The sequence below is a fragment of the Danio rerio genome, chromosome 9 (genome assembly GCF_052040795.2).
Source record: "Danio rerio strain M-AB ecotype USA chromosome 9, GRCz13ab, whole genome shotgun sequence".
In the NCBI taxonomy this organism is placed as follows: Eukaryota; Metazoa; Chordata; class Actinopteri; order Cypriniformes; family Danionidae; genus Danio; species Danio rerio.
Window position 1 is genome coordinate 25,752,355 of NC_141029.1, and position 18,748 is coordinate 25,771,102.

Consider the following 18,748-nt stretch of genomic DNA (forward strand, 5'->3'; position numbering starts at 1 on the left):
AAAACCCACAAAGTGGAAATTGTTCTATTTATAGTAAGGCCTTATCATGTGTATTCCGACACCACAGAATCAGGCTACTGTACATCCTCCAGTGACAGTCTACAAGAAACCATCACAACCCTGTTATTGACTAGTTATAATCTCTGTAGAGTGCTGTTAATTTGGTTGACTTATTTATTTATACATATATTACTTACACATTGGATTACTTAAAATGATTACAAATCAGTAATATAATCTAAATTACAATATTTAGTTAATGTATTCTGATTATACAAAAGTGTTCTGAAGAAGAAAAAAATGCAGTTTACTGTTTTTGTGATGGATTTGTGATTATGTAAACCATGAAAATGTTACCCATTTATATTATGAGCATTATACATGTTTATACATTCATTCATTCATTTTCTTTTTGTGCCTTAATTAAATAGGGATCGCCACAGCAGAATGAACCGGCAACTTATCCAGCATATGTTTTACACAGCGGATGCCCCTCCAGCTGCAACCCAACACCAGGAAACACCCACTCTTACATTCACACTCATACACTACAGCTAATTTAGTTTATTTAATTCACCTTTGCTGCATATCTTTGAACTCTAGGGGAAACCGGAGCACCTGGAGGAAACCCACGGAAACACAAACTCCACACAGAAATGCCAACTAAGCCAGCTGGGGCTCAAACCAGCAAACCTTCTTTGTGTGAGGCAGTCGTGCTATACACTGCATATAATAATGTATACCATCAAATTCAATTCAATTAAATTCAGCTTTATTTGTATAGCGCAGGGGTCACCAATCTTGGTCCTGGAGGGCCGGTGTCCCTGCAGGGTTTAACTCCAACTTGCCTCAACACACCTGCCTGGGTGTTTCAAGTATACCTAGTAAGACCTTGATTAGCTTTTTCAGGTGTGTTTGATTAGGGTTGGAGCTAAAATCTGCAGGACACCAGCCCTCCAGGAACAAGGTGACCACTGGTATAGCGCTTTTACAATGTAGATTGTGTCAAGCAGCTTCACATATTAACTGAAGCGTCATAGTAACTGAATCAGGGTAGTTCAGTTTTCAGTGTTTAAGTTCAGTTCAGATTAAAAAAATAAATAAAAATGGATCTACATTTAACACCACCTTGTACCAAGCCTCTACCGTTAGACTGCTTCCTGTTCTCTGATATGCTGAAGGTTTTCTTGAAACTGACCTGAGCTCCAAAGGAGCTTCAAAGAAGAAGTCTATTCAGACCAAGGAAAATGAATTACAATAGCACTAACCATTCTTGAAAATATGGGATACAGTTGAATTAATCTTTTTTTTTTTTTTTTTTTGGATAAATGCTAAAAATACTGACAACCAACCAGAATCATCTTTGAGTATCTTGAGCATTTAAAATGTCAAACTACAACCTGCATCACATTCATCAAGGAATTAGCATTGTAGTTAACATTGTAGTTAACAGATATGGTTCAGCTGGTATTGGCTTGTCTTTTTGTGGTTTCCATTTTCGTTGTTTAATGTAGTTTCAACATTTTGACATTGTAAATAGAAAAAGGGCATTCAAAGACCAATAACATAAACAACAATAAAACATGAATACACAACTGTATTTAACACCCTTGTACTTGCATGAATAATTGTTGCTGAATATTTGGATGAACGAAAACACTGTAGAAGTTGATTTATTCAAGAACCAATCAGCTAGCTAACACGCATGCTCTTGTAAACAACGAATATGCTAATTCCGTATTTTCAGATGCCAATCGGTTGAGGCGTTTTGACGCACGGTACTCGGCCAGCGCTTGGAGGGCGGAGTCAAATGCTGAACGCAGAATAAAACCACTGCAGCCCGCGAGCGAACCTCAGTGTGAGGAGAATCATGGACGTAAACTAAACAGAAAGTTACCATGACAAAAGTTAGGCATTTATTTAAAATTACAGCAACAACGCCCGTTTCCCTTGTAAATCAACAACCTTTCCCCCCCAGGGTCTGAGGTTTGCTTACGTTTACAAGGCATCGCTCTTTCAACAATAACTACAGTTACACTCTTGACAGAAAGAATGCGCGAGTCAGTTAGCATTAGCCGGCTAGCAGCGTGCTGACAGCAGGGACAGGAGGCGAACAAAAGATTGCTCTGCATTTGTCCGATTTCACTGACACTCGGTCCATGTAGAAGGGGCGAATATCAACACAATGCCCGTGCTACTTTTTCTAATAGACACGTCCGCCTCCATGAACCAGCGCTCCCATCTGGGCACTAGCTATCTGGACATAGCGAAGGGCGCAGTTGAGACTTTCCTGAAGGTAAATGAACACACGCCTTTGCTTTCTAGCGGTCTTAATGTATTGAAAGCGTAAAACCCTGCTTTTCCTCACTTTTCTCCACAGCTGAGAAGCAGAGATCCAGCCAGCAGGGGAGACAGATACATGTTAGTGAGTTTCGAGGAAGCACCGGCTGGCATTAAGGTTCAGACTCTTTTATTACATTCCCAACCTGCTTTATTTAACTCCGGACATCTTCATAGCTCACTTCGTCTTTTTGCCTTTGAAGAGGTCGAGACTACATCTGTGGTGTGAAAACATTTTGCCCAGCTTAAATTTGAGTTTAAACATGGCCGACATTTTGTTCAGTGTGGCAACAGAGCTCTCTCTCTCTCTCTCTCTCTCTCTCTCTCTCTCTCTCTCTCTCTCTCTCTCTCACACACACACACACACACCGTGTGTGTGTGTTCACGCGTGTATGCCAGAGAGAGAGAGATAGAGGAGGAGGAGGAGGAGGAGGAGGGGGGGGGTAACCTGACTTAGTTGTGCCACCCATAGAGAGAGAGAGAGAGAGAGAGAGAGAGCGCTAGGAGTCGTCAGTACTCTCTACATTATGCCTCAGATCGAAGTGAGAAACTCTTGAAGCATAACTAATCCTTTGCTCTGTCTTTATTTCACAGGCTGGATGGAAGGACAGTCATGCCACTTTTATGACTGAGCTAAGGAACCTGCAAGCAGTTGGACTGACATCGTTTGGCCAAGCTTTAAGGACAGCTTTTGATTTGCTCAATCTTAATAGATTAGTTTCAGGGATAGACAACTATGGACAGGTATGTTATAAACCATTGACTGGTATAAAGTCTGTGGCCTAATCCCATGCACCCATCCCCAACATTACAGTTAAGCAAGCACCCAGTAGACTGACACTGTGCCAACACAATCCCAAGCGCCCCAGGTAGCCCACAGTAATAACAAATAAACTCTTGAATGCAAATAAGGGCGTTGATTACAGAGAATTGATTTGTTTGTGTGCTCCACTGCTAGAGTCCTAGGTTGAGTGGGTTATTGTTTTAGCTGGTTATGAATCCAAAAACGACAGAAAATATGATTCCACTTCACATAGGTGTTATAATAGTAAGATAGAAAGGCCATATGTCATATTATATTTGGCCACCATAGATGGCACTATTGGACAATTTCTATAGTTGTGTGATTTTGTATTATACATTTTTTTGTTGACTTTTTTTAAACTACGGTTATGTGGGCACTTTGTTCTCATGCAGCACACCATGATATTTAGGTGTTCTGTGTGCTTACCTGGATGGTGTTTTGCAGTTACAAAGGTTCTGACTGGTTTTAATTTGATTACTGTTTAGTTGCTATTAGGGCTGCGCAATGCATAATTTCAGCATCAATACTGCCGTGTGCATATTCGCAATAGTCGCATCGCAAAATTGTTCAGTCTGAATTATAGTTGACCAGGAGCTACAGAATTATACTTCTTCATTGTATTTATGATTTATGCAAAATGTTTAGTTTTTGTCTTGTTTCTAGTCCAAATATCTACATTTCAAAGCAAAAACAAGATTATTTAAAATATCCCACTGGCAAATAATTTCCTAAAAAAAAAAGCACAAAAAAAAAACATTTTATTATTTGTATTTTTTTGCAATTTAATTATTCAATTTCGTAACGCAAATACTACTGGCTTTTCAGACCGTCTTCTGAAACTGTATTCATATCGCAATATTTATTGCAGAAAAATAAAATATCGCTATATCAGATTTTCTAATATCGTGCAGCCCTAGTTTAGCCCTAGTTGCTGTGTGTTTTTTTTTCTGTTTTTTGCATACTAGTTTTAGTGTTGTGCTCATTGGAATATCTTGTTTGTGAGTTCTTAACTTGGTTAACAGTATGTAACTTACATGATAATCTTTAAGACCCTGGTTCCTTCACCCACTTTAATGTTTTTTTGCACTCATGTTTAAACTGATTTTTAATGTTTACATTTACAAGTCTCACACAGACATTGCAACAACTTCAAATTAGTTTGTTTTCAAAGTAACATCTGAATGTGCTACATACATTCCTACATTATTGATATCAGACACTGGGTCTCTTTCTAATTTTTACAATAGCTGCACCTTTTAATCATTCTGAACTGAGGGTGTTCACACTTGGCAAAATTGGTTTGATTAAAACTAGATTAGGTGCATTGTGCATTAGGGGTGCAGTGGATTGCTGACTCCACCTTTTCTTCACTAGTTAATGTATAACCATCATTTGCACGTACAGTAAGTACATTTATGACAGTCTGCATACAGCATTGGTTTGAGTGTAAGTTCTGTCACAAAATATAACTTAATCTAAATGTATCAGTTTCTTATTTGGCCAAACCATGCACCTATCGTCAGCTTAGAGATTCTAAAACAATACTTCTTTTTGTCTTGCACTGTCATCTTTGTTACTAAATTAGATTTTGTTTTTGCAGTATTTCCATGCTTTAATGCTTTGTTTATATATATATATATATATATATATATATATATATATATATATATATATATATATATATATATATATATATATATATATATATATATTAGATAAATTTCTACAGATTGGGCTTATAATAGAGCTTTAAGTTGTTACATAAAAAAATACCATTTAATCTTTTCTTCTGCCTATGGTAAATTGACACAGATTCCTATCTTGTATTGCTGTCAATGCTTGCTAATAGATGTCTCTTGATTTCAGATTCATGTATTTGTTTCAGAAATGACTCATCCGTAAAATCTACTTTTATTTGAAGAGACAATTAAGTATAAACTGACAGAACTGAGCATTTTTGTTATGTGTTGCACTCAAACATTTATTACATTTTCGATTTGTGGGATCAGTTTAACTGGTTAACGTTTAAAGCAGTGTGTATTTCGAGCTGTGACTTTGTCTAATCAGCTTTTAGGAGTATTGTTTTGTAATTATGTTGTTTTATCTGGCTTTTGCAGGGTAGAAACCCTTTTTTCTTGGAGCCTGCTATCATTGTGGCCATAACTGATGGGAGCAAGCTGACTGGCAGCTCTGGGGTACAAGATGAGGTGGGTCATGTGTCAGTATGTGCTAACCTTGAAGACTTTCTCAATAACGGCCATTCTGTCTAGTCATTAGATTTTTTTTTCTTTCCAATTAAACTTCTGTTTTCAGATTTTTTCTATTTCTTTCATATCTATTTTTATTATTTATGCGAAAATCCGCAAGAATGCAAATGTTATAAAAGGGTATTATCCCTTACATGACCTTTTCCTTGATATGTTGACTTGAATGTATTTATCTCTTTTCTTTGCTTCAGTTACATTTACCGTTAACAACACCATTACCTGGCAGTGAACTGACCAAAGAGCCCTTTCGATGGGACCAGCGACTCTTCTCTTTAGTGCTGCGTGTTCCAGGCCATGCCTCTGCTGACCCTGAACCAGTGGGTGGAGTTCCACTCGACTCCTCCCCTATTACACCCATGTGTGAGGTCACCGGAGGTGTGTATGCTTTACTGGATTTAAATGAGTGACACTGTCTTGAATTTCTCATATTATATTATGGAAATAATTAAAACTCAAGAACATAAAGAATATACAAAAACAAATGGTAGTAGACATCTCTTATGAACTTGTTCAATTTTAATTTTATTATTTCTGATTCAGCCAGGAAATTGTTCACGAGACTTTTGGATGCTGTACATCACCTCTGCATATATTTCACTTTAATAGTTTACAGAACATACTTTTTAAACATAAAAGAAAAATCCAAATTATTCTGTAGTCTTTTTCATAAGCCTTTTGTAGGGAAACTGGAAGTAGACTTAAACATTTTAGAATGCACATTTTTGCTAAATTGCTCCATGAAGTCTTAAAAACTCCAAAATATACCAATACCACACACAAATGCATATATGAATCCAAATCTAAAACTCAAGAGTCTGCAGGTTTTGCATCAAACTGTATCAGGGTGTACACCGGTGTAACTGCACCAATATTTCATCCTGTCATTTACACGCAATGCCAGATAGGACATTAAAGACTCACCCAATTTTTAATATCAGGAGAAAATTTACCAGCGTTCATGTCAGAAATTTGGTGTCCAATTAACATGTAACTTTACTTCAATACTTACCCCTGTTAGGTTTAACCCCTTCAGACCCTGCGTCCATTACAATGGACATCACATGACAACCCATTTTTTTAAAATTTGGAACATAATTCAGGTCTAAGGGTGTTAAGTTCTTTGAAATGGCGTTGAATTGTGTAGAGTTGCTAATTTAATGTTAAAGACAGAACCTGTTACTGAACCTGTGTGTGCTGACTAAAAAGGCTGTGTAATAAAAACAAAACTTAACTTCACTATAGAGGGAGGAACAACGTCAGCCCCCTCATGCTGATTAAATGCTAAAATACAATAGGATTGTGTGTGCAGCCATTTGTCAATAGCTGTGGCCTGAAAAAGAACTAACAAGAAAAAAGGTGCAGTAAATTGTTTAAACCAGGTGTGTCCAAACCGGTGTCCTGCAGATTTTAGCTCCAACCTGCCTCAACACACCTGAAGTTTTTTTTTTTTTTTTTTAAAGAAATTCTAGTAAAGCTGCAGTCACATTAGAGTTTGATCATGCAAAAATCTGTCGTACGGCGCTGCGAAAGGGGTCTGGATTAAACAAGATAATTAGACATTTAAAAAAGCGAGTGATTGCTCCATATTTTACATTTCTGAAAAAGAGAGGTCATGTTTTGATCTTTGATTGGTCTCACACAGTCAAGTGATGCAATTTAATAGGTCAGAGTTCACCAAGCTTGAACTTTGCAATGCAGTGAACTGCGAAACTTGACGCACAAACTTGCTTTTCCGGTCTGACGCATTTGTGTGCGTATGAATGGATGTCTATAGGGAGAAAAGTCCAGTGTGACTGCAGCTTAAGAGTTTGATTACCTAGCCCAGTTGTGTCTGATAGGTGTTGGAACTATACTTTGCAGGACAAAAATTTAAAATGCCATCAAATGCAATTACTAAAACTTACCAATAAAGAACTGTTTCCTACTGTGTGCTTAGGCCGATCATACAGCGTGTTTTCCCAGAGAATGCTGAACCAGTGCCTGGAGTCTTTGGTACAGAAGATACAGAGTGGTGTGGTCATCAATTTTGAGAAGACTGGACCTGATCCTTCTCCTACTGAAGGTTTAAAAAAGCACATTGTTTTTGTTGTTATATTCTCAGCATTTAAAATAAACGTGTAGCAATGTAATAAAAGTCATGTTCAGCAGTTTTAGCTGCTACCACTTTATGTATTTGAATAGATGAGTACTTAAATACTTCAGAGGGGAACATTGTGGCATCCTAAAATGCAGAGTTGGTTCTCAAGAAAAATCGCTTCATAGTTTTGTAAATGTATGCACATTTTTTGAACCAGGCCATTTAGAATGTTGCTGTTTTGTTTTTCCTAGATGGTCCAACAGAGGTGAAGCATGGACCTCAAGTATGGCACAGCTGTCATAAATTGATCTATGTGAGACCCAACCCTAAAACTGGTGTACCTGTTGGCCATTGGCCTATCCCTGAATCCTTCTGGCCTGACCAGAACTCTCCTACTTTGGTATGATCAAAATGTGCTAAAGTCTGTTTATGCTGTTTATCTATTCAATTATTTTCTTCAGTTTGATGTCATTTTTCAATGTGCTCTTGGTCTTTCTAGTGTACTGTAAACTTAAGCTTTCAGCTCAATTGACTTTTTTTATCTGCAGCCTCCACGTGCAGCTCACCCTCATGTGAAGTTTTCATGTGTGGATTCGGAGCCCATGGTGGTAGATAAAGTGCCCTTCGACAAGTATGAGCTGGAGCCTTCCCCGCTCACCCAGTACATTCTAGAGAGGAAATCACCACATACCTGCTGGCAGGTGATACTCATATTAATTCATATGCACTGTAATCATACAGCATGTTTACTCAGACTACAGTTACTTGTACTATAGTTGAGTGTTCTGCTGATTTTCCTTTCCCAGGTTTTTGTGTGTAACAGTGCTAAATATGGAGAACTGGGTCAACCGTTTGGATATCTGAAGGCTAGCACAGCTCTCAACTGTGTCAACCTGTTTGTTATGCCCTATAACTATCCTGTGGTGCTTCCATTGCTTGGTAAGTTTTATCAGGCTGCTCATATTTAGTAGAATTAACCATATAAAGCTATACATGGGAATTTAGTTTGTAAAATTGGTAAATTTCTTTTTGCTATGGTCTTGCTTTTACTCTTAAGTAAAATAATTGCTTCATTATGTATCTGCTTTTGTGTTGTATGTTTCTAGATGACTTAATTATTGTGCATAAGTTCAAGCCTCCAGTGAAGTGGCGACAGTCTTTTGAAAATTATCTTAAAACAATGCCCCCCTACTACATCCCAGTGAGTAATGGAATCACTCTTTTGTTTAAATTGCAGCAGTGTTTTTAAATAATTTTGTTCATCCTGATTCTCCCAGGCCCTGCGGAAAGCATTAAGAATGATGGGGGCTCCAAACCTGTTAGCAGACAACATGGAATATGGCCTCAGCTACAGTGTTGTGTCTTATCTTAAAAAGCTCAGTCAGCAGGTACATTCTTTCAAAACCTGTTAGGTCTCCATTTAATAGCTTTCATGCAATTTCATTGTATTATGTATATTACAGGCGAAGATCGAGGCAGACCGAGTTTGTGCTTCAGTGGGAAAAAAAGTGGCACCAGAAGGTGGAATTAAACTTCGTTGTAGGAGCTCTGCTCTATCACTGGCAAACAGGAAGGATTTCACACAGCTTCTGCAGAGTATCATGGGAGATGGACCAGCACTTCCAATGGAGGCAAACACCAAGGAGTTTGCTGGCTTTCAGCTGGCTTCCTTGAATAAAGTATGTACTTGTTCTGTGCAAATGCATAAATCAGACATGTAAATGTCTAAAAGAGAAGACTCAGACCTAACAAATGCACCTTGATCAAAGTGACCCAAACATCTGCCACTATATACAAATTGAGACCAGAGATGAATAGTAACGAAGTAGAACTATACTAGAATAGTTTTTTTCTCCTACTTCCACTTTTACTTAAGTAGATATTTTATATGAGTTTAATACTTTTACTCCAATAGATTTTTTATGTGCTGCATCGTTACTTGTTACTAGGGGTGTCAAAATGATCGATATCAGTTCAGTAATAGATCAGTACTGGTTATTACGTGATGACGTCATTTATCTCCTATGCGCGATATCGCAATACTATGGCGAAGGACGGAGGCGCGAGGGCGAGTGAAGGCGGCACAACAAACTAGCCGCTATTTCACTATTAGGGAGAAATGTTGTAAAACTTCGCCTCTGCCTCTCTCTCTCTTTCACTTTGGACATTTGACCCGCTGGCCTGTTTGTAAGGTAACTTTTCCACTCTTCTTAGCTGTTAAAGCTGTGGATTCAGACAGGAACGTGCCTGATGTGCAAGTTTTCTCCACTCTGTCTATTACCTGTAATAACCGCATCTTCTTCCCACCATCGCTGAACAGTTCTTTCATTTCTAAAACTCTTTGTTGAGCAGATAAAGAATAACCAATCATAGGCGTGTAAGTCCTTGCCTCTCAGCGTTAAAAAAGCAGGCGGGATAATACTGACACGAGTTTATTTGCTATAAATGCTCATGCTGTCTTCTGTGCATGAGTTTTGTTTGATATAATCAAAATCAAGTGAATTAGTGCAACAGGATTTAGTTTGCTTGTTTAGTTTAGTTTCACGAGTGCTTCCAGAAGACAGAACTCTTGTTTATTGTGGTATTAACCAATCAAACTTCAAAACTCCCAAAGTGTGAGTGTGTGAGCGAGAGTGAATAATGTGTGTAAGAGAGAAACAGTGTGATTTTACATGTGTGTGCGTCTGTGTGTGTAAGACAGAGAGTGTATGAGAGTGTAAAAGAGTGTATTTTTATGTGTTTGTGTGTGTGTGTGCCTATGTTTATGTATAACAACATCGGTATTACACGGATATTACAAGGAGATGGTGAATTATGTGGACATTATGTATAAAATTCAATCACTCTAAATTTTTTTATTATTATTTTAGAAAGTAAAACTACACAACCTCCTGTAAGAGTTGGGTTTAGAGATTGGATTTAGGGTTAGAGCAATCGAAAGTATAGTTTGTAGAGTATAAAAACAATTGTAACCTATGTAAAGTCCCTACAATTTACAAAAGTGTGTGCGTGCGTGAGAGAGAGAGAGAGAGAGAGAGAGAGAGAACTGTGTGTAAGAGTGTATGAATGTGAGAGAGTGTACATTTAGGTGTGTGCAGGGCAGTGTACGTGTGTGTGTGTGTGTGTGTGAGAGAGAGAGAGAGAGAGTGAGTATGTATGCGAGTAAACATGCTAACTAATCTCATCAGTGAAGGAATTTTCTGGTAAAAGGGCCTGACGATGTGAGTTCTTGTACCATAGAAACTATTTACAGAGAAAAACGGTATCATAAGCTTATTTTCTTTTCGTTCTGCTTAATCAAGTGCTCCAAAAAAAATATTTAAAATAAACAAAACAGTTAGTGTATTTTGGCTGCTTTCTTTAATAACTACATTACACAATACTTGTACTTTTACTTTCAGTACTTGAGTAGTAAATTTTGAAATAAACTACTTGCAATACTTAAGTACAAAAAATTTTTTGAATACTGAAAAACTGAAAATGAATACTTTAGTACTTCCACTTAAGTATGGTGCTTAAAGAGCACTTCTACTTCTACTCAAGTCACTTTTTGATAGAGTACTTTTACTTAAGTATGGGTCTCTTGTACTTTATACATCTCTGGTCTGCACAAATAAAGATTGTGTTAAGATTCAGTTTTAACCAGAAACTGGCTCTATTTTGATGACTCCCCTAAAGTAGAACTTTCTCTTTTGTGCTTGCTCTCACTTTCTACTCCAGCACTCACTCTGCCCACCACAGTTTAACTTTGTTCATTGCTTAAGTGTTTACAGCATCTCTTTCACAGTTAATGCTGCAAACTCGCATCCTTCATGTGATATCGTGTTAAAGATTCCAGTGCAGGCAGAAATGCAATAGTAGTGCTCGTTTGTGTCTTTCAGCTTATAAATGCTTTTTGTTTAACTCAACATGATTTTGCACTGCATCATAAATGCAGAATGCATTAACATAAACTAAGCAGACTGTTAAGTCTTAGTGATGTTGAGTCTAAAGTGAAAGTATATATTTGGGGAAGAATTTTTAAAATGACAGCATCCAAAAGGAACGTGCCGTCATCAAGTTTAGTTAAGTTTACTTTTTAAATACATTTCTATTAAATTTTTATATATTTGCTTTTTTTTTTTTTTTTTTTAGTACATAAAGCTTATCAAAGTTAACAGAACGATAATTTTTACACCGCTTAAATTAACATTTGTGCACACAAGCAGTTTATAAATAGTTTATTTCTCAATTCAGACCCCTCATCTTTGTCATCCTTCTGTTCCCCCAGGCATTAAAACCACAGGGCTTGCGCAACCCTTACGATATCCCAAGAGCTCATCTTCTGGACCAGCTGAGCCGCATGAGGAGGAACCTTCTGCATGCCAGTATCTGTATTCTCAAAGGGCAAGATCAAGGTAACACTCTCTTGGTCAAATGCTTATTGATTTTTCTTGAAAGAGTTTCTGAATGTTTGGAAAGTTTACTTAAAAATGTTGTGGCTTTTAGGACCACTAAAAGCATCATTTTCATTATAATGTTTACATTCATAATTTTCTACAACTTACAATGAATATTTGTATTGCAGATCAGCTTCACAGTGTGCCTATAGCTCAGATGGGCAACTATCAGGACTTCTTGAAGCATTGCCCATCACCTCTGAGAGAGGCAGACCCTGATCAGCCCAAACGTCTGCACACCTTTGGTAACCCCTTTAAACTGGACAAGAAGGTATTTTTGATGTCTGACTGATGGAAAAAACAGCATTATAAAGATTCGAATTTCAGACAAATTGCTTTTTCTCTTCTCTTCTTTTTTTGTCAGGCCATGATGGTGGATGAGGCAGATGAGTTTGTTACTGGCACTCAGGGCAAAGGCAAACGTCCTGGTGAGTCCAGCAGTCCTACTGTGGGAGGGGCACCTAAACGCAGGCGCTGCATGTCTCCATTGCTTCGGCCTGGACGGGCATATACACCTCCCAGAACACCATCCAGAAGTGAGTATCCTACATGCATGCAGTAAAGCCCTCTTTATTTACCAGGTTTGGTTTCTTGGTTTCTTTTATTGTTAGTTTTTTTGCTTTGGCATTTGTTGCATTGGAGATGATGTTTAATTAAGATAAAGCTTTGCGTCGTGTGGTTCATTTTGTTCTTTTTATTTGGAAATATAGCCACATGATTTACATATAATAGTCAAATGCTTGCAAAAATTATAAACATTTTAGTAGGGCTATGCAATTAATCGAAAATTCGATTTCGATTGTTTTTTTTTGTTTGTTTTTTTCTTCTAACGATTTTGAAAATCATTAATCAAGATAAACTATTATTCCATCATATACCTCCCCCTTTTCAGTTGTACACATTTGTTGCTCTGCAAAGCCCAGTTTCACATGAAAATGACTAAAAGCGCGTACTGTTTGTAACAATTGCAGCACGGGATGCGGATCGTTCATTGATTTACATTCGAATCAGGTTTTATAAAATCACGACTGAGACGCACACACAACATACGGTCATCATTCGGTCTCATTCGCACACTGTGCGCTCAGAGGCGAACAGAGCACACACATCTAAAGTCATTTTAATGTAAGTGCTTTAATGGTCAAATAGGTATCAAAACGCAGTGTTTAGTGATTATTCACATTAACTCTCTTTTGTGTAATAAACAAACGAGCTGAGAATCAAAAGACATGTGAAAGAGAAACCATTAAAGTGACCCCGCGCAATATTATTGCTGCCGCCTGTATTCATCATTATTAATCAAACAACAAATGGACAAAATCCCTCACTGCTCTTGACTGAAGGACTTTTGTAGGTAAAGTTTTAGTTAGTTATTAGCCGTCCTAAATTATTAGCAACCCTCCCCCCAATTTCTGTTTAATGGAAAGAATTTTTTTCAACACATTTCTAAACATAATAGTTTTGATAACTCATTTCTAAAAACTGATTTATTTTATCTTTGCTATGATGACAGCACATAATATTTTACTACATATTTTTCAAAGTACAAGCATTCAGATTCAAAGTGTGATTCAAAGGCCTAATTTAGGTAATTGAGCATAATAGTAGTTTCTTCTGCAGACAATCAAACAATATATTGCTTAAGGGGGCTAATAATATTGAACTTAAAATAGGTTTCAAAATATTTAAAGCTACTTTTATTCTAGCCAAAATAAAACAAATAACACTTTCTCCAGAAGAAAAAATATTGCAGGAAATACTGTAAAAAAAAAAAAACCTAAATCTGTTAAACATCATTTGGAAAATATTTGTAAAAAAAAAAAAAACATTTCACAGGAGTGCTAATAATTTTGACTTCAACTGATTATCGTTTTGAGTAATCATGATTACAACTATGACAAAAATAATCTGGATTATGATTTTTCCCATAATCGAGCAGCCCTACATTTTAGTTTGACTCACTCCACAATAAATTGTTACAAACGATTGGTAACTAACTTTTTTTCGGCTTAAAATCTGATTTATAATACTTGGGTTTGGACTAGGTGCTGTACAAATACTTTCATTAGTTAATAGTTCTTAATTGTGGACTGATTCACATGTGTGTTTTTGAAGTTGCTGCAGTTTTGCTCAAAAATGAGCTCAGTGATGCTCAATCTTGTATTGCAGAAAATATTGTATTCATGCAGAAGCAGAATGCCTTTTTTTACACCCGTGCCTTCTACTATTTTTAGTGATTAATTCTTTAATAAAAACTTATTGATCATGTCTGGTCCCACACAGCTCCCGATAACAATCACTTGGAATTGGAAAACCATATCACCAATCATCTCGAGCCAAACTGCGACTCGGACAGCGATATAAATCCTGTGCCGGAGTCTGAAGTGATCCAGCAAAGCAACCATCTCCAGACAGAAGAGGTTGAGAACCAGCAGGACTGCGTGCAGGAGAATGGCCAGTCCAGTGACAGTGAGCTCTCTTTGGGAAGCGAGGGGGAAGAGGAGGCCCCGCACCGCTACCAGTACCCCTGCCAGCTGAAGAAGATCAGAAACCAGGAGAGCCAGGAGCTCAACTCTGAACTCCGAGTGCTCATCACCAAGGAGATCAGGAAACCTGGAAGACGTAAGTAACAACACCCACACATGCAGAAAATGTCTACAGCTTAACACCGCTCAAGTGTTTGCATTATTTTCACTTCCTCTCCTGATGCTCTTTTCTGGATGGCATCCAGTAAATGAAGGACGTGGAGTCTTTCATAGGCTTTTTTGTCCTGGGACTTGTTAAATCAACTGGTCATGTCTGCTGCTCTTGATGGATGTAAAAATTTGTAACAGTCACTGCTGGTTTTAATTAGTTAATTTGTTCCTGCGGTGTTGTTTTGTTGAGCATTGCTTATTATGTGATGCATGTTCCCATTTCTGTCTTAAAACAGGTTATGAGAAAATCTTCTACCTTCTCAAGCAAATCCAGGGCAGTTTGGAAACGCGCCTGATCTTCTTGCAAAGCATAATCAAAGAGGCTGCAAGGTAAGCTTTTAGCTCCACATTTAAACTCAAGTTTAACTGCACAGATATCACTGGCCATTAAATGCGTTTGGCTGGCCTTTTGGCTTCTGCCACTAAAAAGGCTTTTGACCAGTTAAATACAAAATTAATTTTAGAAAAGTTACTGTTATTTGTAATAAATAGGCATAGAAGCTAGCATAGTTTTTAAAATGATATTTTGTAGTTTATATTCAAGGGTTTTAATTCGTTGCATATGAATGCATTTCATCATCAGCATGACTGACATGCAGACAGTTTTGTATTTAGCTTTTCTTGTACGCTCAGATTTGTTGCACTAATAAACTGGTCCACAAGATTCATCCATGTTTAAGTGCAGTCAAATGGAGTATGTTTTGCGAAATATTTATTTTAAATTTTTTTGCATTTGGCTTTGCACATGTGCTTATTGTTTGAAACCGAAGTATACTTGAGGCATTATGTGAAAACCTATATTTTTACACTTGAGTTGTATGACACCCTGCACATTACACTGGGTCTTTTTAAGTCCAGCTAACACGGTAGGATTTTGAATAATTCTATAAGAAGGTAATTTGTCAGACTGCACGAACATGATTCCCATTTCAGAATGTAAGTCACTGAAGTCACACTGGAGAAAAGTGTCTGACATCTTCTGCCAATACATTGGAGGGAGATTTGATGACAGTGGTCATCAAGCAGCTGTTGGTGAACATGTGAAACCAGCAATTAAAGATCACAGATTTTAGCTTGAATATACAAATCTTTTAAGATTTCCCTAATTTGTCTCTGACGACCAAATTGTGGCTGAAATCACAGTGTGAGCATGGTATCACGACTTCAGCTAACGGTTATAGCTATTTTTTTTTTAATTACCACATGCAGATGCAAGTGTTCACCAGTTAACTTTATTACTTTTGTATCCATTAATCTTTTAAATTTCTTTACCATTAGGGGTTTTCATAAAAAAATTGTTACATTTTTGAAAATTTTCCATAAATTTCTGTTTTAGATTTCTGTTTGCACCTCACAAGAAGTGGTCAATAAGGTGTAAATGTAAAATATTACTAATCTTTTGCAAAAAGACAGATGAAAAAAAATCTCATTCAAAATCAACAAAGTAAGATTCACGGGTCAACTAAATAAAAATAAATACAATGAGCAAAAAGCATGACTGAAGAACATGGGCAATCACCATGCAAGTTTTTTCCAGTCTACCATTTGCTTTTCTGCATTCTTTACAAACAAATTACTTGCATAAAGTTTGTTTGTGTTTGCATCTTATCTTAATTAAATGTTCAATAAAATGCATTCTATAAATGACTTCAAAGTAGTTCATCTTATGTCTCATTCTTGATTATTTTTTTCCTTCTTTCTATTGCACGGATTGTATCTGAAATCCAAGCAGTTTTCCAGCCCTAGTACCTCTATATTGATGGCATGAGTGAAGCTCTTTGATTGCTAATTAAATGGCATGTGTTGTGTGTTTGTGAGTGCAGATTTAAGAAGAGGGTCTTAATCGAGCAGCTGGAGATTTTCATAGAGGAGATTCACTTAAGAGCCAACGGCATGAATCATCTGGACAGTTTCTGAGCACTCCATCTGCCCTACTTGAAGGACTCGAGCACTGATCTGCACTATTTATGTAACGTTACATGGGAATCGTGTGTCTCCGGTCTTTATCAGTATTGAATCTGATTTTATGGACAAGGACTTTTGTTGGGTTGTCTCTAAACCTCAGGATTGTGGAATATGGGAAGTGTTGCCCTTTCTATAACACATGGTCATAAATATGCACTGCTCTCTTTTTCTTAAGCTCTCTTCTCCCCTTATCTGCTCATTTGTGTTGTTGCATTTACCAACATTGCCAATGATTGCCAATATAAACATGTCATTCAGGAATATGCTCTGCAAGCTCACCAAACCAAACACTCGTATAAAGAAACTAAATCAGCAATATTCTACACCAATAAACAGGCCAATTCTTTATGTTTGGAGATATGACCGAGGTTTTATAATTAAATATAGACTTGCACACTCCAGAAGTCGTCATTGTTTGAAAAATAACATCTCAGGAATGATGGTGTTGCAGAAGACATTGTTCTTGAAATGTTTCCTGATGCCCTTACAGACCATTGTTGTTACACATGGCTTCAATATAATTACAGCAACTGCTTAATTGCTATCAAAACACATTCTGTGGTTTTTAGACCACTAAACCATGGCAAAAGTCTGTTTGAAACCAAGGACTGTAAAATCTACATAGGCTAACCTAATTTTAATTTCAAAGAAGCAACGTCTGAATGGACATACAAAGGAAACATTCTAACAATGTAGCTGCTGTTTAAACATCCAGGACAGAGTTAAGAGCTACTTAATTACTGCCATGGATTTTTTTTTTTTTTTTTTTTTGCTGCTAATGTATTCCTACATTACTGCCAAATATGTAGTATCCCTTAGCCTTATTTTCTTTTTCTGTAGGGTTTGTCTTTGAGTCTCTGTCTCTTAACCCAGCACCCTAATGTTGGACCAATTCTTTGCCATACATGTTATATGGTGAAAGGTGAATCTGTGGCTTCTTGCGGGAGGGAGGATTTTTTTTTTTTTTACTATGCTGTATATATTGTACATGGTGACTCTGAAAATATAATTTAAAAGTATGTTTTGGTAAAAAGCCTGTTTCTATGTATTTGAATAAAGTCTATTTTACGCTGTGAATAGTTATGTAAATAAATGACTTGCATTCTCAGTGACGCAACGTCATTCAAAACGACAGCAAATCTTATTTGTTTCTCTCATTTAAACCCAAGTGCTAGCTGGAATTAGGAATCAGTGTGTGATCATTTATTTATTTATAAATGTGTTTCCTTTAATACGAACCAGGAAATTACTCCTATTATGCAGATGTAGCTAATTTTGGTATTCTTGAGTAGACAATGTGTGATGGATACTACACTACCTGACAAAAGTCTTGCCACCTATCTTAAGTTTTAGGAACAACAACTAACTTTTAAGTGATAGTTTAGAATCAGAAGTGGCTTATATAAAGGCAAAGGCCTCTAGATTATGCTTATTTTACCAAAATAAAATATGATCGTGCCATGGTTTTTGAAGGAGTGCCATCCTGCTGAAGAATTTGCCCTCTCCTGTGGTTTGTAATGTAATGGGCAGCACAAATGTTGATACCTCGGGCTGTTGATGTTGCCATCCACTCTGTAGATCTTTCGCATCCCCCATACTGAATGTAACTCCAAACCATGATTTTTTATTCCCCGAACTTGACTGATTTTTGTTTAAATCTTGGGTCCATCCAGGTTCCAATAGGTTTTCTGCAATATTTGTGATGACTGGGATGCAGTTCAGCAGATGATTCATCAGAAAATCTACCTTCTGCCACTTTTCCAATTAATCAACTAGAAGTCGAGTTATTATTTGTTGCTCGTACAACTGGGATTGACAAGACTTTTGTCAGGTAGTATGTCTTCTTCAACAGGCTGTTGTTTTTTTTCCTTCGGAAAGTTAATTCCTGTCTCCTTAGCAAATCTGCAGTTTTCTTACATTAGTATGTGCATCTTATAGTTGTTCCATTATTCTGTATTACAAAATGTAATGTATACGTCTTAGATATCCCCTCAATTGCCTGAAGTTTCATCTTAAAATATCTCATTAGTTAAGTATTACTTACTATTATAATTATTATTATTACTGGGTTGTGGCTGAAAGGGCATCGGCTTTGTAAAACATGCTAGATGATTTGGCAGTTTATTTTGCTGTGTCAGCCCATGATAAATAAAGGGACT

At 37.0% G+C, this 18,748-nt stretch overlaps 1 protein-coding gene across 2 annotated transcripts; it reads left to right on the plus strand.

Moving 5' to 3' along the window:
• Positions 1–1,855: 1,855 nt before the first annotated feature.
• ints6 (integrator complex subunit 6) lies at positions 1,856–17,728 on the plus strand. 2 transcript variants are annotated; one of them, NM_001126428.1, is given in 18 exon segments: positions 1,856–2,296; positions 2,381–2,458; positions 2,935–3,084; positions 5,263–5,352; positions 5,604–5,787; positions 7,349–7,474; positions 7,741–7,889; positions 8,038–8,190; positions 8,296–8,428; positions 8,596–8,690; positions 8,767–8,877; positions 8,953–9,168; positions 11,760–11,886; positions 12,057–12,199; positions 12,293–12,464; positions 14,212–14,550; positions 14,861–14,954; positions 16,448–17,728. In NM_001126428.1, coding segments are annotated over 18 exon segments (2,565 nt in total). In that variant the 5' UTR covers positions 1,856–2,185; the 3' UTR covers positions 16,542–17,728.
• Positions 17,729–18,748: the final 1,020 nt, after the last annotated feature.